The following is a 13,168-nucleotide window of genomic DNA, read 5'->3' on the forward strand; positions in this document are numbered from 1 at the left end:
CTTTTCAAGGTGAGAATTATGAACTGTTTCTTTCAATCTCATTGCCATTTAGAATTAGCTAACTATGCAGAAGCACCTTCAGCTTGGAAATAAGCTGTTTCCTAATTTGCTTTCAATTCGAATAATTAGCTTACAAATGAAACAAAGAATAAGGGGTGGAGAAAAAGAGAGGAAGAATGTTTCTTCCCCCAAGAGGCAATCAGAAAAATTCAGGAGACAAGAGAGTTAAAGAAGATGTGTGTGTACACATGAAAGAAGCCGAAAAGGGGTTCAAGAAGCTTGTGTATGCATAGGAAATGGTCAAATTAAGCTATGAGTGGTAAAAGGCAAACTATAACAAGAGACTATAACATAAGACCTCCTCCCCACAAGAATGTGATAAAGAATATTGCTAGGAAAGTTTGGTCAGATGGTCACCTGTGCTAGTGAGTTTGGTCAAAGAGAAGAGTCTTAATATCATTGGAGGAGAAGATGTACCAAGTAACCATGCCATGTAGATATGTTTGTAAATTTGGGTTCTGTAATTCAGCAATGTCTGCACTTGCTTTGTGGATACTTCTGGCATTTTCTGTATGATAGACTGCATAATGCCCCCAACAAGATGTCCACCTCTTATTCACAGAACCTATTATATGTTATCTCACATGGCAAAAGGGACTTTGCATATGTGCTTAAGGTACTGACTTTAAGATGATGAGATTCTCCTGGATTACCCAGGTGAACCCCATCTAATCACATGAGTCAGAGCACCTTTCCCAGGCTGGGTTAGAGAGATGAGATGGAAGGAGAGAGCCACATCTTTTTTTTTTTTTTTTTAAAGATTTTATTTATTCATTTATTTGAGAGAGTGAGAGAGAGAGAGCACATGAGAGGGGGGAAGGTCAGAGGGAGAAGCAGACTTCCTGCCGAGCAGGGAGTCCGATGCGGCACTTGATCCCGGGACTCCAGGATCATCACCTGAGCCGAAGGCAGTCGCTTAACCAACTGAGCCACCCAGGCACCCGAGAGATCCACATCTTGAGACAGACTTAACCCACCATTGTTAGCTTTGAAGATGGAGGAAGGGGCCATGAGACAAAGAATGTGGGTGACCTCCAGAATCTGCAACTGGCCCTCAACTGAGAGCCAGCAAGGAAATGGGGATCTCAGTCATACAACCACAAGGAACTAAATTCTGCTAAAAAACAGACATGGAAGCAGTCATGATCCATCCACAGAGACACAAGCTTACTGATAACAAGTAGGAATTTCTCCAAAAATGGAGCTTCCCCCTAGTCCATTATTAATCCGTTTCTCAGAGGAGGCAGCCCTCAAACTTAACTCGGCATCAAAAGTCCTTTCTAGTATTTGTTTGGTAATTACAGTTTTTCAATGCCCCAACCATCCACATTTACTCTGTTCAGGCTGTTAAATGAATAAAAGGGAAATGCCACCATTATTCTAGCTGGTTTCTAATCTCTCTTCTCTTTTTTGATTTGTCAAATAGGACAGATTAGGTATGAACAATTGTAACCTTGAATTACAGTCTTTTCCCAATCAGAAGTTACCCTATCAACTTACCCATCGGGGAGAGAGACTAAAATAGCTCCTCCTGAAGTTTTACTTCCTCATTTGGGTCTTGTGTGACTGAAATCTGTACGTAATAGAGCCCTACCAACCAGCAGTTTTTACAGTTTGCTGCCCTCTGCCAAACCTGGAAGAGTCTCTGCTCTTTCAGGAATGATTTCTTAAAGGGCAAGTGTCTTTTCTGAAATAAATAATTTTAACCACTATTTAGACAGAAACCTTCACAGGACTTAAAAACTGTAAGTTGATGATATCATCACATCTGGCCTTCAAAATGCTAAATTTGTAATCAAATCCACAAGTTTAGAATCTGCTTTTTTATTGTCTGCTTTCATTTTAAAACAGAAACTTTTTTTTTGAAATGGTGATGATTTTGTCATGGGTATGAAAGGACAATATAAATATTCTATGTTGGTCTACAGACATCTGAAATACTATATTAAGTTATAAGTAAGCATTTTTTTTTTGCACTGAACTTTTTTTCTTATTTTATTATGTTATGTTAATCACCATACATTACATCATTAGTTTTTGATGTAGTGTTCCATGATTCATTGTTTGCATATAACACCCAGTGCTCCATGCAGAACGTGCCCTCTTTAATACCCATCACCAGGCTTACCCATCCCCCGAGCCCCCTCCCCTCTAGAACCCTCAGTTTGTTTCTCAGAGTCCATAGTCTCTCATGGTTCGTCTCCCCCTCCGATTTTCCCCCCTTCATTTTTCCCTTCCTACTATCTTCTTCTTTTTTTAACATACAATGTATGATTCATTTCAGAGGTACAGGTCTGTGATTCAGCAGTCTTACACAATTCATAGCACTCACCATAGCACATACCCTCCCCAATGTCTATCACCCAGCCACCCCATCCCTCCCACCCCCCACCACTCCAGCAACCCTCAGTTTGTTTCTTGAGATTAAGAATTCCTCATATCAGTGAGATCATATGATACATGTCTTTCTCTGATTGACTTATTTCGCTCAGCATAATACCCTCCAGTTCCACCCACATTGTTGCAAATGGCAAGATTTCATTCTTTTTGATGGCTGCATAATATCCCATTGTATATATATACCACATCTTCTTTATCCATTCATCTGTCGATGGACATCTTGACTCTTTCCATAGTTTGGCTATTGTGGACATTGCTGCTATAAACATCGGGGTGCACATACCCCTTCAGATCCCTACATTTCTGTCTTTGGGGTAAATACCCAGTAGTGCAATTGCTGGGTCGTATGGTAGCTCTATTTTCAACTTTTTGAGGAAACTCCATACTGTTTTCCAGAGTGGCTGCACCAGCTTGCATTCCCACCAACAGTGTAGGAGGGTTCCCCTTTCTCCACATCCCCGCCAACATCTGTCGTTTCCTGATAAGTAAGCATTTTTTAAGAACAACTTTGAAAAAAAATAGAACTTAACCAGATTTTAAAGTATCTAGAAGGTCAGTCAAATAAGAAATAGTTCAAGTAACTGAGAATGCATAGCCAGAAAAGAAGTCTTGGGGAGAAGAAAAAGTGTTCTCTTCAAATATCCAAACAGCTGTCATAGGGTACAAAGATCTTACTTAACTGTGGCTCCAAAGGGCATCTCAATGCATGAATGTTATGAGAAGATGTAAAGAAATAAGACTGAGTTTTCCAACAGCTAAGGCTCTTTTAAAATTATGTAGAAGACAAAAACTTCTTCCTCCCATGAAGGATTAACTACTATAGGAATGTCCCTCCTACTGTAAACAACTAGAAATCAGACAAAATATGAAACAACTGTTTTCAGACATTGGACAATAAGCTGTAGAAAACTGTAGCCCCTGAAAGAAGGAAAAAGATGAGGTGAGCCCTATGATTGCCCCCAATTTACTGCCTGAAGTCAGTTTCCAGGCTGCCCTAAAAGTAGGGGGAGCCCTGATACCAAAACTGGAAAAAGACATTACAAGAAAAGAACACTATACATATATCTTGTGAAAATAGATGGCAAATTCCTTAACAAAATTACCAACTAAAATCTAGCAATCTGTTAAAAGTATGATACATCACGATCAAGTGGGGTTTATTCCAGGAATATTAGCTAGGTTCAATATACAAAACTCGAATAAAATTCACCATACTGGCAAACCAAAAAGAAAAAACATGTAATCATGTCAGCGGATACAAAAAAAAGCATTTGGCAAAATTAACATCCATTCATAATTTTAAAAAAGAAAGAAAAACTCTCATAGAAGTAGGAATATAGAGGAATTTCCTCAATCTGACAAAGGACATATACCAAAATCCTTCAGTTAGCATCATATTTAATGATAAAAGACTGACTGCTTTCCCCATAAGATCAAGAATGAACTCTCACTACATTTCTTCAACATTGTACTGGAGGTCCTAGCCAGTGCAACAGTCTAGGAAAAAAATAAAAGGCATACATATTGGAAGGGAAGAAGCAAAACTTTTTTTTTCTACAGATAACATGACCATGTTTGTAGAAAAGCCTAAGGCATCCATAAAAAACTATTAGAACTAATTGTGTGGGCTCCTGGGTGGTTCAGTCGGTTGAGTGTTTGCCTTTGGCTCAGGTCATGATCCCAGGGTCCTAGGATTGAGTCCCACATCAGGCTCTCTGCTCAGCGGGGAGACTGCTTCTCCCTCTGCCTCTGCCTGCCACTCCCCCTGCTTGTGCTCTCTCTCTCTCTCTGTCATATAAATAAATAAAAAAAATCTTAAAAAAAAAAGAATTAATTGCATGTAGCTAAGTCTCCAGGTACAAGGTCAATACACAAAATCAAAATCAGTTATATTTCATGAAAAAATTGCCATTCTTTCCTTGAAAGAATGGGATCAAAACAATAAAAACACAGATCCCAGTATATAAAAGCAACACATTTACAAAAGAAATTTGCATATCTTAAGTAAATGGCTAGGAAAGTCAAAAATATATTCAGCCCTTCGAATTTCCCTCCCTTCCCCTATGGTCCTCCGTGCTATTGCTTATGTTCCATATATGAGTGAAACCATATGATAATTGTACTATACAGTGGCTAACTGAACATAATAAAATATATATATATATATATATATATATATATATATATATATTCAGCCTCCTTCCTAATAAAATAGTTGCAAATTAAAAAAAAACAAAATCAGTTATATTTCTATATACTCACAACAAACAATTTGGACACTGAAAAAATTTTAAATACCATTTACAGTAGCATCAAATAATATTAAAAGCTTGGGAGTAAGTTTTTAAAAACAAGTAAAAGACCTACACACTAAAAACTAAAAGACATCACTATTGACAGAAATTAAAGTAGGCCTAAATAAATGGAGAACTATAACATGTTCATGGATCTGAGGAGTACATATTAAGATATCAATTCAGCCCAGGGGCACCTGGATGGCTCAGTCTGTTAAGTGCCTTCAGCTCAAGTCATGATCTCAGGGTCCTGGGATCTAGCCCGGAGTCTGGCTCTCAGGTTCCCTGCTCAGTGGGAGTTGCTTCTCCCTCTCCCCCTGCCCCTCCCCCCTGCTTCTTCTTCTCTCTCTCTCTTTCTCTCAAATAAATAAATAAAATCTTTTAAAAAAATTATATCAATTCAGCCCAAACTGATCTATGGATTCAGTGAGATACCAATCAAAATCCTGGCAGGCTCTTCAGTGTAAATAAAAAGCTAATTCTAAAAGTTCTATGGAAATGCAAAAGACATACAACTGCCAAACAATTCTGAAAAACAAGGTCAAACACAGACAACTTATACTAACTTATTTCAAGTTTTACTATATAGCTATAGTAATCAAGACAGTGTGATATTGGTGAAAGCACAGACATACCAACCAATGGAACAAGATGGATAATCAAAAAGTAAACTCACATGGTCAACTGATTTGGAGAGAGGAGCCAAGGTAATTCCATGCAGAAAAAGATAGTCTTTTTGACAATGGTTTTGGGACAATTAGATATCCACATGGAAAAATATGAACCTCAACACACAAAAAATAACTTGAAATGGACAATAGACCTAAAAACAAGAGCTAAAATTAAAAGACTTAAAAAAATTGGAGAAATCTTTGTGATCTTAGGTTAAGCAGATCTTAGATAGGACACAGTAAGCACAAAGCATAGCATAAAAAGTAAAAATTGATAAACTGAACTTCATCAAAATTAAAAACTTTTGCCCTTTGACTTTGTTAAGAAAATTAAAAGTCAAGCCAGCCACAGACTAGGAGAAAATGTTTGCAAAATATATATCTCAAAAGGACTTATATCCATAATATATAATTATATATTACTACCCAGTACAGAAGACAATCCATTTAACAAAAGGCTGGGAGCAAAAGATTTGAACACATACTTCATAGAAGAAAATACACAAATGGTCAATAAGCACCGTCCCACAGTCACAACACCATTAGTCATTAGGGAAATACAAGTTAAAGCTATAATGAGATACCACTACACACCCACTAACATGACTAAAATTAAAAGGACTGGTAAATATCAAGTGCTGGAGAGGATGTGACACAATTGAAACTCTCATGTACTGCTGCACAACCCAGCAATCTTAGATATTTTCCCATGAGAGATAAAAACATATGTCCTCACAAAAACACACACAAAAGTTCATAGCAGCTTTCTTCATAATACTTAAAGTCTGGCATCCTAAATTTTCCTCAGTTGATGAATGGATAAACAAATGGTGGTACATTCATACAAGGAAATACTGCTGAGCTATAGAAAAGAATAGACTACTAGTAACATGCAACAACATGGATGAATTTCAAAAGCAGTATGCTACCTCTATACTGTTTTCAAGAATGGCTGCACCAGTTTGCATTCCCACCAACAGTATAAGAGGGTTCCCCTTTCTCTGCTTCCTTGTCAACATCTGTTTTTTCCTGTGTTGTTAATTTTAGCCATTCTGACTGGTGTGAGGTGGTATCTCATTGTGGTTTTGATTTGTATTTTCCTGATGATGAGTGATGTTGAGCATTTTTTCAAGTGTCTGTTGGCCATTTGTATGTCTTCTTCAGAGAAATGTCTGTTCATGTCTTCTGCCCATTTCTTGACTGGATTATTTGTCTTTTGGGTGTTGAGTTTGATAAGTTAAAATAGATCTTGGATACTAGCCCTTTGGAGATACCCAGCCTAGAAGAGGACAATCAATCAAAATGATTTTTCTTGGGGCGCCTGGGTGGCTCAGTCGTTAAGCGTCTGCCTTCAGCTCAGGTCATGATCCCAGGGTCCTGGGATCAAGCCCCACATCGGGCTCCATGCTCCGCAGGAAGCCTGCTTCTCCCTCTCTCACTCCCACTGCTTGTGTTCCCTCTCTCACTGTGTCTGTCTCTGTCAAATAAATAAATAAAATCTTTAAAAAAAAATGATTTTTCTTTGTAAATATTAAATCCAGAATTACATTAGGATATCAAATATCAAACATAAAATTAATAACTAAATTTTCCCTGAAGAATATAATAGGAGATGGTGCATTTTCTGAGCATTTTGTCTAAATTTGTAATATAGTTGTATCTTGTTTTGTGTTACCAATAGGTTTTAAACTTGTATAAATCAGAAACATTTAGAATTTTCTAAAACACTTCATTAAAGTATCTCTATGGTGAAAAAAAAAAAAGCAGTATGCTAGGAGAAAGACACCAGGCACAAAAAGACCAAAGACCACATATTTATGATCATTTAGAATTTAAAGTTCTCAAAAATGCAAAACTATTGTGACATTAACCAGATCAGTAGTTATCAGGGGGTGGGGTAGGGGAAAGATACTGACTGAGAGGGGGCAGGAGGGAACTTTTGGGGCTTATATAAATGTTCTATACCTTGGTGATGGTGGTAGTTACATGAGTGTATACATTTGCTAAACTCACCAAAATCTGTACAGAAAATTATTGGATTTTATTGTGTATTAATTATACCTCAATAAAGCTGATTATTTTTAAACACACACACACACATGTGCACACACCTGAGAACGGCCAATGATAAGAAGTGTTCAAAACCATCAAGGGTGTTGTTTCACTCCCTAAAGTCCTACATGGATACCCAGGTTAACAACCCCTGCTGCAAGTGCCCAAAAGCACTATCACAACAGTCAACTGAGAGGAATTTAAACCCCAAGTTGCAACAGTGCTAAGCCCATTCCAACAGCAACTCAGGCTTTGGGAGGTCTAGCTAGTTAGAGATTTCCCACTTGGGCCCATCCATGCCACACTGGTATGTACCAGCAGACTCATCCATTTAGGCATCAACATCTCCAAGGTTTCCTTTTCTTCCTCCTTCTAAACCTTACTTTCAGAAAAGGATTGAAAACTTTTCCAATCACTAAATGATTGCTAAAACTAAGTTTGTTACCCCTCCCAGCAGTATTTTTATTTTAGTAAAGAATAGAGCTGTAAGTGAAAAACCTATTTCCAACATTAGAACTTAAGGCACAGTGAATAAAGGAAGGCATTTGCTTTTTGGATGCAAAAAAAACTCCTCAGTTGCATCAAATAAGCATCTATTTCCACATAAAAGGACACAGTGATTTCTCTCTGAGTCCTAGGACTTGGGATTCTCTTCAAACTTTCCCTCTTTTAGTATCTGCAGGCAATACATTTTCTGAAGTTGTTTTGGTCTCTTTCAGAAACCAACAAAGTAGAGAGAAAAGAGAGTGAACAGACCAAGAAAAGGTGAGTCCTGACCTTCCAACATTGCTGAAAGAGGTACCATCTCCAGCGGATTTATAACTTCACCATCAGTTAAGTCTGAGGCATGCTGAGACCTCAGCAAACATGAACTAATGGAGAGGAAAAGGAAAGTTAGTATCTGGAAGGAAATATTCTAGCTATAAATGGATGGCAGGATGTCCAATGCACAATGCTCAAGGGGCACGGCAAGCTGAGTCAAGGTAAAGTAAAAAATTAATACCAAAAGGGTCTGTGTCATGTGCATGAGCTTTATATTATTCACCATGGTAACCCCAGTACCTATCATGGTGCCTGGACTAGTGGGAATCCTACATGTGTGGAATGAATAAATAAATAAGTGAGGAGTGATAACATGTTCCCTTTAGCGTCAGTGTCTTTGCACCTGCTGTGTCCTCTGCTTGGAATGTTCTTCTGCCACTTCTTTACCTCATTCTTCAGATCTTGGTTCAAGCTGCACTTCTACAAAAAACCAACCCTTTCTTAGAGTATGTTAGTCTGTTATCGTGTCATATGGATCCCTATGCTTTTTCTTCATAACACCAGGTAATACTTACATTTTTGTGTAATAATGTTATTAAACTATGAACTATACCAAACTTGATAGAGAGTAGAGATCATATCAGTTAAGCTTATCTTTGTATTGCCAGCACCTAACACAGTGCCTGGCATATAGTAGGTGCTCAATAAAGTTTTTTTCTATTGTGAAATTGTAGCAGCAGATATTTTTTAATTCATAGAAAATAGCCTTTTTATAATACTAACAATTTTCTGTAGTTATAATTTAATGGCATCTACTGGTTTACAGATAATAGGACTTATTCATAAAATTTACACTGTCATGGTTTGATAAATATATAACATGTTGGAAAAGAGTTTCATGGAAACGTAAATGCTATTCATCAGGGTTTAGCTTCTCTTACATTTGCTTTCAGCTAGCAATATTATAATTTGTTTGATTTTTATTTATTTTTCATTTATTTGCTTACTTTCCAGATTCTTTACCTAATCAAATCCAAATAAGCAACCCTAAATATGGCCCAGGGGAAATGTGTATATCCTTTTCTTTATATTCTCTTTTGTCCACATACTAGGGGCTATAGAAGACAAAATGTGGTGAGGTGCTTTTTTTAAGAGTTCAAGTTTTCAGTTGTTTTTAAATTCAGTTTATTCAAACTAAAAACAAAAAAATTTCACCCATTCTCCCACCCCTCACCCCCCACTTCTGGCAACCACCAATCTCCTCTCTGTGTCTATGAGGTGGGTTTTTTATTATTTATTTTTAGATTCCACATATAAGAGAGATCATACAGTGTTTGTCTCTGTCTGACTTACTTCCCTTATCATAATGCTTTCAAGGTCCTTCCATGATGTCACAAATGGCAAAATCTCATTCATTTTTATGGCTGAATCATATTCCATTATATGTATATACCACAATTTCTTTATCCATTCATCTATCAATGGACACTTAGGTTGTTTCCATACCTTGGTTATTGTAATAAATATTTGTTGAAAGAATGAATGTATGCATGAAGGAATACATAAAGATTCCTGGTGACAGTTGTTTCACAACATGATGAAATCAGATTATCTGTATCTCCATCTTCCCCGAGGAACAGGGCTCTCAAGAATATCAGGGCTCTGGCCACACAGTCATAGGGTCAGGCAATCCTAAGTCAAAAGCCTGGTCACAAAGATACTGTCATAAGCCCAGGGTCAACAGCCCCAGAGTGCCCAGCATCTACCCAAATACGCACGCTGCTGTGAGTCTAGGAATCCTGGATGGTGAGCGCAGGTACTGAGATCTTGCCTGCCCTCTTAGACTCAGTTCAGGTATGGTCCTGCAGGGAGAAGGCAGCAAGTAATCAACATATGGCAGGGGCAGGTCCAGTCAAAAATAAAGGGTAGTTAATTGAAGGAAGCATGAACAGCACATCTCCACCTCTCTCTTCAACAGTTTGTTTCTCCTTATTGCTATTTCAATGGCTCCCTGTATTCTGCCCTATCACTGAAATCTAGAAAAAGAAAGTGGCTCTATTGCAAAACGTCACCCAATTCCTTTTCTGTTGTTGTTTTTCCAGAGTACAATACCATGTACCTGAAAGATCTGATGAAGCTCAGTGTGTTAACATTTCGAAGACAACTTCAGGCGACAAAAGTACTACACATTTTTAATTAAAGAGTAAAATCCACATTACCATCCATTGTTTATATGCCTTCGCTTTCAAATTTTGGCTTACATTTTTTCTTGTCCATTAATATTATTATTACCATTAATAATAGCAGGGGCTCCAGGATTCCTTGTAAGTGAGATGACCTCCCTATAATGCCAGTTCTGCTCCCTATGCCAGGAACAGATTTTAACTGCTTCTTTTCATTTTGGAGCACACTTGTAGGCCAAGCTCACCTGACTGGTTCCTGGCTCAGGACTGATGTTTAAGACTAACACCTCCTGTTTCAGATTCAGCCTTCTTTTCTTAATTCTATAAATTGTGTTTTATGTAGAACTCCCAATTACTGGAATAATGGCTTTTATCTATGCTTAATTCTAAAACAGTGCCTCATTCCATCTTGTGTATTTGTGACTACCTCTTCAGTCTGGGTGGGAGTTATGTATGTTATGGCTTTATAGTGCTGTTATTAATATTTTGAAACATAAAGAGATGTGTACTATAATAATGTAATTACTATGCCCTGAGAAAATTTACCCACTTCTCTGTGAGGGTCAGTAGGAAAATGGTGGCTTGGTGTGCTGACAACAATGAGCAGACCAACTCAAAATTTGGAAAATTAGGAATGATGGAGATAGAACCAGCTCTGAATCCTGGAGCCACTTCAATCTGGGCTGCTGCTAATCTGAGGAGGATCCACCTGCCCAACAAGCTATTGATAAGCCTTAGCAGAGAGCACTGTGTAAAGCAGGAAAGCACTATGCACTGTGAACCCTACTTCTCTTCTTGAAGTAAGTGACTGAGATGATGGCCCAGGGCAATTGTTCAAGAGCCAATATGAGAGATCACAATACTCAAAAGAGAGAAAGAAAAAAAAGGGAAAGCTCTTGACCGACAGAGATGCACATGAATGTCCTATCTGTCCAGCCCTCTAGCAAGCAAAAGGTGAACAGACTGTCCAAAAGAACTTCAGACAGACAGCACCTTCCCTGGTGGTTGGTGAGAAGTCTGGATAATACTCAAGTTATCGTGATGCTCCATCTGGCTGGAGGCAGAGCTGGGAGGGAGAGCTATCATCTTGATAATGGGATAAACGGAAGGAGGCTTAGGACTCTTTCAACTCATGGCTGAGAAAGAAGGAGCTAGAGTGGAATTAGGAGGACCAAGATGCAAATCATCCAGAGGCCAACATAGTTGGCAGGTGTCCTAGGAAGGGATCAGCTGGTTCAGAGCAGGGCTCGCAAATTTGTGTCTGATACTGTCTATGTCATTCTCAACGATGGGAAAACTGGATGCACAAGAGGGCTATGCTAGCCCAGTAGAAATGAGTTAGGTGACCCTGGCTCTAAGGCAGCATCACTAATGGACAGAGCAGCCTCAGTCCAAACCGAGACAGAACTTTGGGAGGCCCAACGCACAGAAATATTTCTTCTTATTCTACATAAAGGAACCTAGAAGATTGTAGACAGCTGTGCTAGCCATGCTTGCCTTGTAATATTACCATTTGTGTGTTGTGCCCTGCCTCTGCCTTCATTAGGCTGAGGCATCTTGTTGGTTCCTAACATGTTTTATACAGTGAGCTCTTAATAAATTTTTCTTAAATTGATTTAAAAGTCTCCATTTTCTGCTTTACTTCAACAGTACTACTCAACTCTCGTAGCCCGACATTACTTCCTCTGTCCTCCTAATGTGTTTCCTCCCTCTTAATGTCTCCATGGAAGCCTCATTCTCCAGTCACCTTGGCTAGAGTCCTCTGACTCATCCTAAACCCTCTCCTCTTCCCTTTTCTCTTAGCCATTATATAAGAAAGGGGGGCTTATATAATTCTAAATGTTTATCTCAGTTATGAGACATAAAAATATCAAGCAAAGGAGGTCCTTTCTGAGGACAACTGGGAAATTTGGAGTTAGGAAAACGATACTTACTTTTCAGTTTGTAACTTTTTATATTCTGTAATTTTAAATTATGTGCTCATATGTACATTAAACAAAAACTTAATGTAAAATATTCCTTAAAATACCTTGATTACAAAATGAATGCCTATAACTATATTGTATATTTCTAAAGTTGCCAAGAGAGTAAATCTTAAAAGTTCTCATCACAAGAAAGAAAAAGTTTGTACCTATGTGTGGTGATAGATGTTAATAAAACTTATTGTGTCAATCATTTCACAATATATACATATATCAAATTATTATGTTTCAAATTATTATGTTGTACACCTAAAATTAGTACAATGTTATGTGCCTATTTTACCTCAACTAAAAATAAATAAATGAATATATATATACACTTAGCATATAGCATGCACTTAGCATATATTGCTACATGTAGCATATATATATATATGGCATGTGAGAAGACCCAGGAAAAATCTGGAAGAAAGAAAATTCCAGGCTCTGTGAGGGCAACAATATGTCTAATTTCTTAACCAATGAATCCTGGGCACCTAACAGTACCTCAAAGCTATTTGTTCAAATATTGAATGAAGCATTAATGTGCCCTCTGGTGAAAACATCCCTCCTTTGTATGTTAAATTCTCCAGATTTTCGATGTTCCAAATCTGGGGAAAGAAAAGCCAAGAAAAGTTAAGAGGTCAGTAAATATAATAGTACTAGTTAACATTCCTGGTACTCACCTTGTATCAGGGACTCTTCTAAACTGTTAAACTCATTATCCCATTTATTCCTCACAATGACCCTGTGATGTAGGTATGTGGATAGTATGACCATTTTGC

General features: G+C 37.9%; 1 protein-coding gene across 2 annotated transcripts in view; it reads left to right on the forward strand.

Annotated features, from left to right (window-relative positions):
• CD86 (CD86 molecule) overlaps window positions 1-12,037 on the forward strand; it is a 66,943-nt gene extending 54,906 nt beyond the window's left edge. Inside the window, exons 6-7 of one of the 2 annotated variants that reach the window (XM_032406658.1) lie at window positions 8,197-8,242; window positions 10,342-12,037. In XM_032406658.1, coding sequence (XP_032262549.1) covers window positions 8,197-8,242; window positions 10,342-10,435 — 140 coding nt within the window. In that variant the 3' untranslated portion in view covers window positions 10,436-12,037. The remainder of the gene's footprint in view (window positions 1-8,196; window positions 8,243-10,341) is intronic. The other variant, XM_032406659.1, reaches the window with a different exon arrangement.
• Window positions 12,038-13,168: the final 1,131 nt, after the last annotated feature.

The sequence above is a fragment of the Phoca vitulina genome, unplaced genomic scaffold (assembly GCF_004348235.1).
Source record: "Phoca vitulina isolate PV1807 unplaced genomic scaffold, GSC_HSeal_1.0 scaffold8, whole genome shotgun sequence".
Classification (NCBI taxonomy): domain Eukaryota; kingdom Metazoa; phylum Chordata; class Mammalia; order Carnivora; family Phocidae; genus Phoca; species Phoca vitulina.